At 45.0% G+C, this 14,166-nt stretch overlaps 1 protein-coding gene across 1 annotated transcript in view; it reads right to left on the reverse strand.

Moving 5' to 3' along the window:
• SEZ6L (seizure related 6 homolog like) overlaps positions 1-14,166 on the reverse strand; it is a 214,430-nt gene that overhangs the window by 66,154 nt on the left and 134,110 nt on the right. The window contains exons 6-9 of the mRNA XM_030915875.1: positions 11,279-11,444; positions 6,615-6,781; positions 5,496-5,690; positions 3,537-3,675 (exon numbers count right to left, since the gene is read on the reverse strand). Coding sequence (XP_030771735.1) covers positions 3,537-3,675; positions 5,496-5,690; positions 6,615-6,781; positions 11,279-11,444 — 667 coding nt within the window. The remainder of the gene's footprint in view (positions 1-3,536; positions 3,676-5,495; positions 5,691-6,614; positions 6,782-11,278; positions 11,445-14,166) is intronic.

The following is a 14,166-nucleotide window of genomic DNA, read 5'->3' on the forward strand; positions in this document are numbered from 1 at the left end:
GTGAAGCTTCAGCTAAGGAGACCCCAGAGCTTCCCTTGGATCCATTCCCTCTGCAGCCCTACCCACCTGCCATGCTTTGCTCCAGCCACGCTAAACTTTATGCCATTACGTGGCTCACACTCTCTCATTTCCAGGCTTGTAGATGCTTTGCAGATGTCCTTATCATGTAGGTAGGACATTCTTCTTCTTCTCCTTCTTCTTCTTCTCCTCCTCCTCCTCCTCCTCCTCCTCCTCCTTCTTCTTCTTCTTCTTCTTCTGCTTCTGCTTCTGCTTCTGCTTCTGCTTCTTCTTCCTCTTCTTCTTCTTCTTCTCCTTCTTCTCCTTCTTCTCCTCCTCCTCCTCCTCCTCCTCCTCCTCCTCCTCCTCCTCCTCCTCTTCTCTTCTTCTTCTTCTTCTTCTTCTTCTTCTTCTTCTTCTTCTTCTTCTTCTTCTTCTTCTTCTTCTTCTTCTTCTTCTTCTTCTTCTTCTTCTTCTTCTTCTTCTGCTTCTTCTGCTTCTGCTTCTGCTTCTTCTGCTTCTTCTTCTTCTTCCTCTTCTTCTTCTTCTTCTCCTTCTTCTCCTTCTTCTCCTCCTCCTCCTCCTCCTCCTCCATCTCCTCCTTCTTCTTCTTTTCTTTTTTTTTTTTTTTTCTGAGACAGAGTCTCACTCTGTCACCCAGGCTGGAGTGCAGTGGTGTGATCTCGGCTTACCACAATCTCCACCTCCCGGGTTCAGGTGATTCTCTTGCCTCAGCCTCCTGAATAGCTGAGGTTACAGGTGCTCACCACCACGCCTGGCTAATTTTTGTATTTTCAGTGGAGATGAGGTTTCACCATGTTGGCTGGGCTGGTCTTGAACTCCTGACCTCAAATGATCCACCCACCTCGGCCTCCCAAAGTGCTGGGATTACAAGCGTGAGCCACCATGCCTGGCTGGGGCATTCTTCTTTCCCCCCCATCACCTGCCTACCTTCTCTTTCATGCTATTATAGAAGTCACTTCTTCCTGGGAGCCCTCCTGATTTCACTCAGGTGCCCTCACCTGCTTGTCACTGCTCCTTTCACACTGCATTTACTTTCTTCCCTGCCTCACCTGCTAGGGTGAGGACTGCCCTGCTTTTCTCACAACTGTATCTTCAATGCTAAGCCTACTACTGGCACACAGTAGGTACACAGTATTTTTTTCCCTAGAGTTAAGAGAGACAACTTTTTAATATGAATTTTACCACTGAAGGAACAACCATTAGAACCTTTCCAGCACATAAAATTATGCTTGCCTTATAGTAGACACTCACAATTTGTTTGGAATGAATAAATAAGCATCTTATTCCAGACTCTAGAAGTCAGAGAGAAAGGAATGAGGGGAAGAGGATGAGATCTATTTAATTCAATTTTAATTTTAACTTTTTTTGTTAGAGACAGAGTCTTACTCTGTTGCCCAGGCTGAAGTGCAGTGGTGTGATCATGGCTCACTGCAGCATGGAACTCCAGGGCTCAAGTAATCCTCTCACCTGAGCCTCCCAAGTAGCTGGGACTACAGGTGCCACCAAGCCTGGCTGTTTTTTTTTAATTGTTTGTAAAGATGGGGTCTCACTATGTTGCCTAGGCTGGTCTTGAACTCCTGGCCCCAAGTGATTCTCCTACCTCAGCCTCCCAAAATGTTGAGATTACAGGTGTGAGCCACTGTGCCCAGACGAGGATGAGCTTTATTGAGGAGTGAGGCAATGGGCAAGGAACGCGTAAAATCTGCCTCCAGCAGCCACAAAGCATTGATATTCCAAGACCCCCATTACAGGAGAGAAAAACCGAGGCCCAGAGAGAGGCAAGAACAGGTGAGCCGAGACCAAAGTCATATGTGAAGGAGGTGGAATTCTTTCTTAGATTGGCCTGACCCCAAGTCCACAAGGGGCAGCTGTTCAAGCTGTGTAAGTCTCTGACTCCGCTGGAGAAGGAGGTTCTGGGACAGCCTCTGGGGACACTTTGTTTTTTTTTGAGACAGGGTCTTACTTTGTCACCCAGGCTGGAGTGCAGTGGCGTGATCATGGCTCACTGCAGCCTCAATTTCCCAGGCTCAAGAGATCCTCCCATCTCAGCCTCCCAAGTAACTGGTACCATAGGCGTGTGCTACCACACCCAGCTAATTTTTATTTTTTTGAAGAGATAGGATGCCCCTATGTTGTTGGGATTGGTGTCAAACTCCTGGTCTCAAGCAGTCCTCCTGCCTCAACCTCCCAAAGTGTTGGGGTTACAGTCATGAGCCACGGCACCTAGCCTAAGGACACTCTTGCTGCATCTAAGGAACAGCCTCAAAAGCCAGTCACTAATAATTTGAAAATAATTTCTCTTTCTCTTGCAAGGTTCCTCTGCAAAGCCAGACAACCCTGAGTGCTGCTTCCCCAGCCTGCTGGGTTTCAGCACTCTCTCCTCCCCCAACCACCCTCCCGTCTGCCACCTGGGTCTGCCGGGAACTCTGTATTCTGCTTTCTCCAGACACCACCATCTGTCTTTGTCCACTTCTTACCCCCATCTCACATGGGGCAGTGGAAAGAGCATGACTGAGAAGCCACAGAAGCCTGAATTTCAGCCCTGCTACTCGCTGGCTTTCTGGGTGACCTCCCTGCATCTCTGCTGCCTTCGCAGACAGTGAGGTTAATGACCTCCCAGGCAGGGTTCTTTGTGAGAATTACCTAAGACAGAAATGTTTAGAGCAATCACTTTTGCATCTGGCCCAGAGTAACTGCTTCCCTGCAAGTGTCACCCTCATGGGGAGCTAGCGGGGAACATTCTGGATGGAGAATCTAATGGTTACCCCCTGTGAATATGAGAAACCCAGCCGCACAGCCAAGTAAGTCTGTTCATTAAAAACATTTTTTTTCATTCAGCAATCATTTCCTGAACATCTACTGTGTATCAGGCTCTGTGTTAGACTGTGGAGACAGAGCCCCAGCCCCGGTGGAGAGGACCTTCTGGTTTAGCTGAGGGAGACAAACAGGAAAATAAACAACTATAGTCCTGTAAATCAGTGTTATAGTGCCCCCCCTCTCCCTGGCCACACTGGCCATTTGGTCCTTTGAAAATGAGATGCTTGCCACAGGGCCTTTGCACATTCTGTTCATTTAGGATGCATCACTCCAACTCATCTTTTAGTTCTCAGCTTTAGTATCAGAACCTTGGGGAAGACTTTTCTGACCTTCCTCTTTATATCAAATTCCAGTTATAGAATCTCATAGCACCATTCACCTCTCCTTACATCGCTTATTGAAGTTAGAGTATGCAATTATTTGTGTATGCTCTCATTTCATATTTGTTTCCTTAGACTGAATTTCCCAAAGATAGGGACTCTCTCTCTCTCTCTCTCTCTCTCTCTCTCTCTCTGTGTGTGTGTGTGTGTGTGTGCTGCTGTTGTCGATCTCACCATGGGAATGCCTGTTCTCTGCACAGTCCCTGACACATAGTAGATGCTTAGTTACTACTGGTTGAAATAATAAAACAGGAGCAATTTCTTTCCCAATCTCCCAAATTTTGCCAAATTAGAGGACCACCCATTATAAACACTCACAACTGGATATCTAAGAAGATCCGTTTCTCTTCTCCCACGTGGATCTTCCAGATACAGTCTTCACCTTCCACGTAGGGCTCCGGCCAGTTTGGGGACAATACCACCCCAGCCACAGCAGAGAGCTCACCGCCGCACATGGCTGTAAAAGACACACAGGCAGGAAGGCGGACTTTATTTGTAAAGAAGTCAGTGTGGCATAGCAGCTAACCATGTGGGCTATGAAGTCAGACAGCCGTGAATCTCTGCGTATTGTGGACAGGTGCCTTTACCTCAGGCAGCCAGCACGTGTGTGTGTGTGTGTGTGTGTGTGTGTGTGTGTGTAATGATTAAATGAGAGCTGGCCAGCTGCCTGCCCTGCAGCTGGCAGTTGGTAAAAGTTGGGCTAAGGGGCGCTATTGCTATTTCAAGACCAAGGATGGAGCTCAGAATGGTCAGAATGACTCCTCAACAGCCTCTGCTCTTTTGCAGGGTGAGTAGTGGCTAAGAGACTGCCCACTCAAGTTAGGTGGTCCTGGGGTTCCAATCTTGTCTCTGCCGCTAACAGTCTGTAAAAGGAGGTATGTAATTTCTCAGAGCCTCAGCTCCCTTTCTCTATAAAATGGGGGCAATACCACTGCCAACTTTATTGGGTTATTTTGAGGCTTAAGCTCATGAATGTCAAACATACTGGACGGCGCCTGGCATGTGGTAGCTGCTCGATAATTTAGATAATGTTGCTATGACAGGTCCCGGCCCTGAACTGGAAGCAGAGATGTGGCTGTGGCAGGTGCCCTTGAAATTCCACTCTGTGTTTACCGCTTTAGAAAGTTCTCAACATGGCAGAGGCCAAAGCACCAATAAATTCCGCTCTGTTAAACCAGCACATCTAATATAGGGATCAATTCCTCACCATGGCAATGCTGTGATTTCACGCCAACTGCCATTGAGGCTGTGGCTGCCAGGATTGAGGGCACCCTTCATTACTCCACGTGCTACCAGGAGACCCAGGCTCAGGGTGGCTCAGCGGCCTTGAATATGGGGAAACAGGCCGGGCGCGATGCTCACGCCTGTAATTCCAGCACTTTGGGAGGCCAAGGCAGGTGGATCACCTGAGGTCAAGAGTTCAAGACCAGCCTGGCTAATACGGTGAAACCCTGTCTCCACTAAAAATACAGAATTAGCCAGGCGTTGTGGCCCATGCCTGTAACCCCAGCTACTCAGGAGGCTGAGACAGGAGAATTGCTTGAACCCGGGAGGCAGAGGCTGCAGTGAGCCGAGCGAGTCTCCATCTCAACAATGCCAAAAAGAATATAGGGAAACCGGCAGGACAGTCCACTGGAGCCTGTGTAGATGAGGGTTCCCTGCAGCCAACACTGTCCAGTGGGGCTCAGAGCACAGTACTCTGAGAGCAGAGAGACCTGAGTTCCATTCCTGTCCCTGCCAATTCCCCTCAGTGTGTTCTTAAGCAGGTTACTTCACAGCATTAGTTTTCTCACCTGCAAATGGTGCTGATAGAATCTACTTTATAAGGCTATGGTGAGGTTGAAATCAGATAATGCACATACACCCTTAGCAAAGCACTGGTAGCATAATTATTACACACCAATTAAGAACTATTATTATTCTTATTAATGAGATTCAGGGCTGCCCTGGGTTGTTGCATGGGCTGTGCACTGCACAAGCATGCATAGCAGAGGGAGTATTTACGAGCTGAAATCCATGCAGTATTCAGCTCACCAAGCTGTGCACTATGGGACCCATGCCCGGAGGAAGGCGCACCTTTTAAAATTTACCCATTTTGCAATTTTCTCAAGATCTGCAACAACCCTGAACCAAAGGACAGTGAACCCTGGAAAGGGTTCTAATCCTAAAATTGGTATGAAAACCAGGGACAGGCCTCTAAGCTGGGGCCTTGGTCTTCTCATCCGAAGGGTGGAGGTCGCTGGGGTGCCATGGGAAGAGTGTCGTGGGTCCGCTCACCTCTGCAGAGGGGCTCCGTGTCATTCCAGTATGGGTCCCGCACATTGATGCATTCGATGATGGCCGGGCCCTGCTCCAGGGAGTGGCCGGGGTCGCAGGTGAACTCCACTATAGTCCCAATGTTATAGGTGGGGTCGGATGTAGTGAAGTTCCCATTCTGGATGTAGGGCTCGTAGCAGTGGCCTTTCTCAAACGCTGAGGAAGGGAAACAAAGAGAGGCAGCAGTTCAGATGAGGCAGGGACTACCCCATGGTGCTGTATTTCAAAAGATGGGTCTCCTGTGTTGTTTAGAAAAGCCCCAAAGAAAACAAGACCAAATCACATGTCCTGGTTCCAGACGATGTACCGAGAACCCTGGGGCCACCCAGTTGACTCCTTTGGGCTTCATTTAAAAAAATCTAAAATAGGAATAAGAATCTCTGTCTTCTCCACCCTGTGGAGTTGTTGTGTTTTAATACCTTTCCACATCCTATTCCACAGAAGGATCTTCAGAGCCCTGATTTTTTTTTTGCCACGGGAAACTGTAGGGTTGTCTATGATAAAAGCCAACTTTTCTTGGCAAAGCCAGAACAGGAAGTCCCCCAACATACATGAAATGCCCAGCGAATCCCTTCTTCAAGAGTCAGGGTCTCGGCAGGAGGGGCTCTTGCTAAATTCTTCTTGGAAGAAGAAGTGGCTGAATTGTAAGAGGTCTACTAAGTGGAGTGGAGCAGAGCTTGAGGGTTCCCCAGTACAGGATGGACAGAGATCTTAACTCCATCCTTGTTCGCTGGTGGTCTTGGGCAGGTCACCCAAGTTTCTTAAACCTCAGTTTCCTCACCGAAAATCAGATAGAATAACAGTGCTAATGTTTCAGTGTGATGAGGATCAAACATGATGCAGAAGCTGAAATCCAAGCAGACAATGCACAGAAGGCACTGAGCACGTAGTAAGTGCACAGCTAATGGTAGGCATTATTATTAACGAAACCAAGAGCCTGTCTTTGGAAACCAAAGGATCCATGTGGCCACGGGATTTCCCACATCCTTCACAGCCGAGATTTCTATCTCTCCATGCTTTCCCTGCTCCCAGGCTACCCCCAACCCCACAAGAGAAGGGGAAGCCCCCAGGGACCCTCACCCTCAAATCGGATGTTGAAGGTGGAGGCCACTCGGGCCTGGTCGGACGTGAACTCGATACGGATGGTGTTGCCCTCGCTCAGCAGGCCCTCAAAAGGGACACTCTCGGTTTGAAGGGAGTCGTAGAGAAGAGCTGACTTGTTGGTCTGCCCGCTGTGAACTGTCATCCTGGTAGTGGGAGCAGAGAGACAGAGGGACACTGACAGATTTTCCTGGGTTACTGACATGGCAGAGGAAGGGGTGTGCTATGACTGCCACCTCTGGAGCCTCATTACCCGATCCCAAACCTAACTCTGCCTCTTTTTTTTTTTTCTTTTTGATGGAGTTTCACTCTTGCTGCCCAGCCTGGAGTTCAATGGTGCGATCTTGGCTCACTGCAACCTCTGCCTCCCACATTCAAGTGATTCTCCTGTCTCAGCCTCCCAAGTAGCTGGGATTACAGATGTGCCCCACCACACACAACAAATTTTTGTATTTTTAATAGAGACAGGATTTCACCATGTTGGCCAGGCTGGTCTCGAACTCCTGACCTCAGGTGATCCACCTGCTTTAGCTTCCCAAAGTGCTGGGATTACAGGCGTGAGCCACCATGCCCAGTCCTGACTTTGTCTCTTATGTGCTCAGACAAGTGTCATCTTATCAAACCCGTTTCCTCTTCTGTACGATGGGACTAAATGCGTGTCCTGGCTTCCTTATGATTTATTCTGAGGTTGTAGGGAGAGTAATGTATATGATGCAATAAACCAAACGATGAACTAATGAATTGATGTTGACTATTATTATTAATTGAGAAGTTGGAATTAATGGACTAATTTCATTGCCGAAAGGGTGGCTTATGTAGTCAGGCAGACCTGGGTGTGAGTCCTGACTCCGTCACTTCTGACCCATGTCACTTTGCACAAGAACACTTCACCTCTCTGAGTCTCTGTTTTCTCACCTGTAAAATGGGTACAATTGCACCTATATCAGAGTATGGGGCGTGGTGGCTCATGTCTATAATCCCAGCACTTTGGGAGGCCAAGGTGGGTGGATTATGTGAGGTCAAGAGTTAGATACCAGCCTGGCCAACATCATGACACTCCGTCTCTACTAAAAATACAAAAATTAGTCAGGTATGGTGGCGTGTGCCTGTAGTCCCTGCTACTCTGGAGGCTGAGGCAGGAGAATCGCTTGAACCTGGAAGCCAGAGATTGCAGTGAGCTGAGATCGAGCCACTGCACTCCAGCTTGGGTGACAGAGCAAGACTCAGTCTAAAAAAAAAAAATTAACAGGGCACAGTAGGTAAGTTTTCTTTATTAAGCATTTGACCCCCGCTAGGCTCTGTCTCTGATCCCCATTTTCTAAGAGCACTGTGTGGGAAGTCAGGAGTCATAATTCCCATTTCCCAATTCCCCTTCTGGATTAACATTAAGTCTTAAAACATCTTTCAGCCTCAGTGTCCTCAACTGTGAAAGGAGGGACCTAACCATAGTGTCGTTCTGACCTATCTTACAGGTGGGCTTTGAGAATATTTCAAAGTAAAAAGTGCCTTGAAAAATAAAATGTGTTAAACAAAATGTTGGGTATTTATTTTTATTGTTATTGAAGCTATTTGAACTTGACTCCTTGCCAGCCTTGGTTTGTTAAAGAAATTATGCAAAAGTGGCAAAGAAAATAGTATACAAATTAGATAAGTTTCTTTCATGGAGTCATAAACACACATTTTTAAGCCTTTGAGGTTTTTACTGACTCATAAAAATAGTTGATTTTATGTTGCCCAGATGACTTTCTAATGTCACTAAGATGTATAAATGTTGGAGCCACAGTTGGTTTCTTTCGCTATGTGTCCAGTATGGCTGAGGCAAGGATGGCGGCTGTGATGGCGTCCAGGGGGCATCCCAGGAGCGGGAAGGGGCATCTACATAGTCTTCTGATTCCTGATGACTCTGTTGTATCTTCGGGACTGTGTGTTGGGACACCTCTTTCAAAGAACAGGAGCTTTTGGCAAAGAGGGTTGCTCTGGAGGAAAGCTTCAAGATCTCAAAATCTCTATAGTCTATTACTCTTTTAAAACCAGCAATTTTCTAACCATATTTTCTAGAATGTCTGCAATAGTAATGTATTTTCTCTCAAATTCTTATGTAGTCTATAGTCAAATGGATTTGCAAAATACTGAATTAAATAAAAATTAAATTTTTTTTTTCCTGCAGGACTTAACAGTACCTTTGTTAGCTAGTACATATTAGGACCTTTCAAGGCAAGGATAGGGTGGGCACAGTGTCTTCCAGACATGTTTGACCATAGAACTCACTTTTTATGGGGCATGTTATGAGACGAGTTTAGAAAGAGTCCATTTGGAGGAAAATCATCTTAAAATCTTTATTCATGTCCCTCCTCTACTAAAAAGCCTTCCATGGCTCCCTATTGCCTGTAAAAGTAGCCTGGCATTCAAAGTCCTTCAGGATATAACCCCAGTCTACATTCCCAGCTCTCTTTCCTCCTATTCTGATGAGAACTTCTGCTGCAGCTCCCCAATAAATTTACTAATTCTTTCCTCTACATCTTCGTGCTCATCCCCCAATTCTCCATGCCTGGAATACCCCTCCTTCTGTATTTTTTGGATCCATTATCCAGTTTCCTTCCATTTTGACTTTAGGTCAAAGTCTTATTTCTTTTGTAGAGTCTTTTCTAGCTCTGAGTTCTTGCAACTGACATATTGTGGTATTTTAGCCATTTCCCCTCAATAAAGTACATGGGACAGACATAATTGATTTCTCTTTTCTTCTTGGCCCAGAGAGTAGTGTCTTCATTGTTTTTGTGTGTGTGTTGACCTTAAACCTTGATGAACTCTACAAACTTCTCTTCCTACTGATACACTTGAAAGCTGGTTTTTTTCCTGGTAAGTGTCAGCTCATACAGATCTTTGCAGGACCCCAGAGAAACTACTAGTGACCAGTGCCAGTGGGGGGCCCACTTGTCAGGATTTAAACAACTTGCAGAAAATACTCATTTTGATGCATTCTTTTGTCTCTGCTAATTCTTGTTGTCTAGTATAAACTTAAGCTTGGCTCATCTCAAGCACCCCTCAGAAGAGGCAGATCTGAGGTCTAAGATTTGGAAATGGTCCTTCACCAAGGGTTCCCATGCCTGGATTTTCAGAGTCTCCAGAAGAAAGGATAGGGAATCTGATTTTTAAAGAGTTCCCCAGGTTATTATTCTGGTGCTGCTGAAAAGCCATGTTTGGGAGCCCCTGCTTGATACCTTACACTTTAAAGCAGCAATTTATTGATATAGAGTTGTTCTGGATAAAGCTGAACTGCCTAGATGGAAGTGGACTCAAGAGGCATGGGAAAATTATTCAGTTGTCTTTTTGTTTTTTTTAAAAAAGTCTTTCCAACCTAAAGACCTGATAGTCTAGGTTTGACCCATCAAAGAAGCCAAAGCACTAGAATTCTTAGATCAAAAATTCTAAGGTGGGGGCATTCTGGAAGTGCAATAAACACTGCCAGTGCCCTACCCTCTCCTACTCCTCAGCAGTCAACTGCTCCCACATTTTCTGCTGGCCTCCGACCACAAATCTCTGAGAATCAGTCAACTCAACCAGCTCAAAGGGTGGCAGCTGATGTTGGGGATAGTTAGTGCTCCTCATCGCATCTGTCATCCAGTGATGAATGGGAGCTGGTGCATAAATACCCCAGCTCCCTCACTCTTCCAACAGGTCCACTCTGAGGTATGCTCAACACAGTTGCCCAGAGGTCTCCAGTGGACAGAATCCCAATTTTCCCAGCAGTCACCTGATTATTAGTGCAACCAGTATTCACAATCTCACTTTCCCATGCACCTCCTAGTGCTTAGTAGGATCAGCTCCCCAGTAAACTACTTCCTCTCACATCCTTATCACCATGTCTGATTCCAAGGAAACCGAATTCAAGACAGCAAGTCAAAGCAGCTAAAGTCCTAGTTTTCTAGACGATCTTAGAATAAGATCGCAGAATAATCCAGAACATTCTAGAACAAGACCCCATAATATTCTAGAATAAGACCCCAGAATATCCCAGAATAAGATCCCAGAATATTTCAGAACATTCTGGAATAAGACCCCAGAATTTCTAGAATAAGATCCCCAAATATTCTAGAATAAGATCCCAGAATACTAAAGTTGTATAATGCTGGATTCTATGCATATTATTAAGATTCTACAGACGCAGTCTTGCTTAGATACTGCCTGGTAACTTCTCCCTAGTTCTTTCATGTGCATACGTCTAGTTTTTCCTTCTCAATTTCCTATCATGCCAGAAACTAATATTTTCTACTTCTTTCCTATTCTCCATGGAGCCTAATATATGGCTGGGTACTGAGCAGATGATCAATACGTACTCCCTTTTTGTTCAACTGCAAAAAGGGGTGTGCAAGAGAAAGAATAGGGCAGTTCCCTTTTTGCCTCTTCCCCTAGCCTGCTGTGTGAGCTAGGACAGGTCCCTTTCTTTCTGCATGCCCTGGTTTCCTTATCTGTAAAAGGAAGAGATTGAAGCTGATGGTGTCTAAGATATTTGCCATCCACCCCAGCTCTTCTTTTCTTGAATTCCGTGAGTCAAAACTTCAGCGATTTCAAGACTCCAAGTCTCCAAGCCATGTTCTAATATTCTGGGAGGAAACGGAGTTGGGTGTGGACCTTCAGAGCTTTACCTGTCCTTGTCATGCAGCGACAGCCTCTCAAAGTGCAGATGCAGCTTCTGGCCCTCTGGAGCTTCAATCGTCCAGACGCAGAATTGGCTCCCATTGGTGTTTCCAGGGTAACTTGGGGAGAGGACGCGGCCGATGGTGGCATTGTGCACTGTCCCTCCACAAGGAGCTAGATCCAGAAAGGGGTGGGTGGGCAATGTGAGAGAGCAGAGAGGGAGAGAGAGAGGAGAGAGACAGAGAGAGAAAGAGAGAGAGAGAGAGAGAGAGAGAAGAAAGTGAATGTTTCATTCTCCCCTGATCCCCACCCCTGCCCCTTGCCTAGGGTGAAACATCAGAGACCTGGAGCGGGAGGAAACAGGGCAGGGAGAGAAAGCTTGGAAGGGAATTGTCCTCCTGGGAGGAAATCCTCCTGTTTGACAGGAGATTTCACTCTACAATTGGAACCATCAACATGTGTATTTCATGGTAGGGAATGACTGCTATTTAATGACAGTGCTATGGTGCTGGCTGTGCCCTGACTTTTAATCACAAAATGGCAATCAAGAAGGATATAAACAGGCAGTTCACAAAAGAAGGAATATATTTCTAGTACTAAGTAAGCACGAAAAAATTCAGCCTCACTAATAAAAAATGAAATGCAAATCTAAACTGTATTCTACTTTCATCCACCTAATTGGCCAAGATAAAAAGCAGTCATAAAATCTGGAGATGGTAAGGGTGATGGGAAAGGCTCACTCTCATCATAACTGGTTAGAATGCAAACTGTTATGACCTTTCAGGAGGGTGATTTAGTGAAAAGCCTAGAAAACATGCTCAAACACTTTGACCTGGTAAATATGGTTCTGGATATTATAATAAGATGATTTAGAGATTTGCACCAAGAGTTAGGAATGAGGATATCTTGTTTCTAAGAATGAAAAATAACACACACACACACAAAAAAAACCAAGATGAATGTCCACTCACAGATGTTTAGTGAAATACATCATGTGCCACATAACAGTATTCCAATTTACAACAGAGAGCATATATGACAGTGGTCCCATAAGATTTTAATATTATATTTTTATTGTATCTTTTCTATGTTTAGATAAACAAATACCATTGTGTTACAAAGTATTTAGCACAGTAACATGCTGTACAGGTTAGTAGCTGAGAAGCAATAGGCTGTACCATATAGCCTAGGTGTGTAGTAAGCTATACCATCAAGGTTCGTGTACATACACTCTATGATGTTGACGAAATGATGACGGCACCTAGAGATGCATTTCCTAGAACATATCCCCATCGTTAAGTAATGCATAACTGTAAATACACTCCAGCCATTCAGAAATTAAATACCATGTTCTCAAAGAATACTTCAGCATATAGGAAGATGCTGTTTTTTAAGTGAAAAAAAAAAAAAACGGTTAGAAAATTGTGTGCCATACCTATTTTAATGAGCTATTTGCAAGGATCTATTGAGACCATGAATATAAAAGTGATTTGTTCTTATTTCTTACACTTCACTACTTTTGAAAAATTTCTTACCAGAATCATCTATTACTTTTATCATAAAAATCTAATGAAAAATATTAAAAAGTGATTTGTACACTGGAAAGAACACTTTCCAGTTCACAAGCAAGAAGGTGTTCTTATTTTTACTCTAATTCTTAGGAAATATTTGGTTCTGAGGAAATTGTTTTCTCATGTACTATTTGGGAGAGCAATTTTGAATTTTCCTTTCTTTTCTTTTCTTTTCTTTTTTTTTTTTTTTTGAGACTTTTCTTTTCTTTTTTTTTGAAACAAAATCCTGCTCTGTCGCCCAGGCTAGAGTACAGTGGCATGATCTCGGCTCACAGCAACCTCCGCCTCCCGGGTTCAAGCGATTCTCCTGCCTCAGCCTCCTGAGTAGCTGGGATTACAGGTGCCCACCACCACGCCTGGCTAATTTTTGTATTTTCAGTAGAGATGGGGTTTCACCATCTTGGCCAGGCTGGTCTCAAACCCTTGACCTCTTAATCCACCTGCCTTGGCCTCCCAAAACGCCAGTATTACAGGTGTAAGCCACTGCACTCAGCCAGTTTTGAATTTTCTAAGGAGAGCTGGTGGGTAGCAGACACCTCTCACCGAGTGTCGTAGGCAGTCCAGGAGGAAGGGATGTGAAGTATAGCCCAGGTTTATGATTGGGTCCTACACCACGACCAGGGTTTCATTGGGAGCCATTTGTATCTTTTAGGAGGATCAAAGGAGCTTGGAAAATATTTCCTTCCCAAGCACAGAACCCTTGGTTCCCCCTTCATTTTCAGAGAAATAGGAGAGGAAACAAAAGTTGGACAGGTTATTTGGAGCCATCTCACAGATGGCTAAGGTGTTTGTAGGTTCCACAAAAGCTGGGACACTTTTTGTTTGCTTGCTTTCATCATACTACCAGCAACCAGAAGAGCTCCTGGTATGTAGAATGTGGTCAGCAAATATTTATTGAGTACCAACCATTAATTTTGCAAAATAGGAAAAAAGAAGTTCAAGGTGTTACGCCACTTCCTCAAGGACATACACATAATAAGTGGAGCAGTTGAGATTCAAGCTCAGGATGCCTCACTCCAGTATCTCTTACTGAAGTCGCTACTCCGCTGTCCGTCTTATTTATGATAATCTGTTAATCCAGAAAGGTACATGGAATATAGTGGATGCTTTATAAAATGTTTGTTGAATGAAAGAATGAATATTTTTTCTTTTTTGTATCTCTAGTATCAGCTCAAAGCTTGATACATAGCGGGTACCCATTAAATGTTTGTTGAATGACAGTATGACTGAATGGGGCTTGCGGTAGCAGAGAAGGGTGGATAACTCTTCTCTCTGCTCCAGACTGTGTTGTGACCTACAGCAAAGACATTGCCAAGAAGCTCCAT

Source organism: Rhinopithecus roxellana, chromosome 13, assembly GCF_007565055.1.
Source record: "Rhinopithecus roxellana isolate Shanxi Qingling chromosome 13, ASM756505v1, whole genome shotgun sequence".
NCBI lineage: Eukaryota > Metazoa > Chordata > Mammalia > Primates > Cercopithecidae > Rhinopithecus > Rhinopithecus roxellana.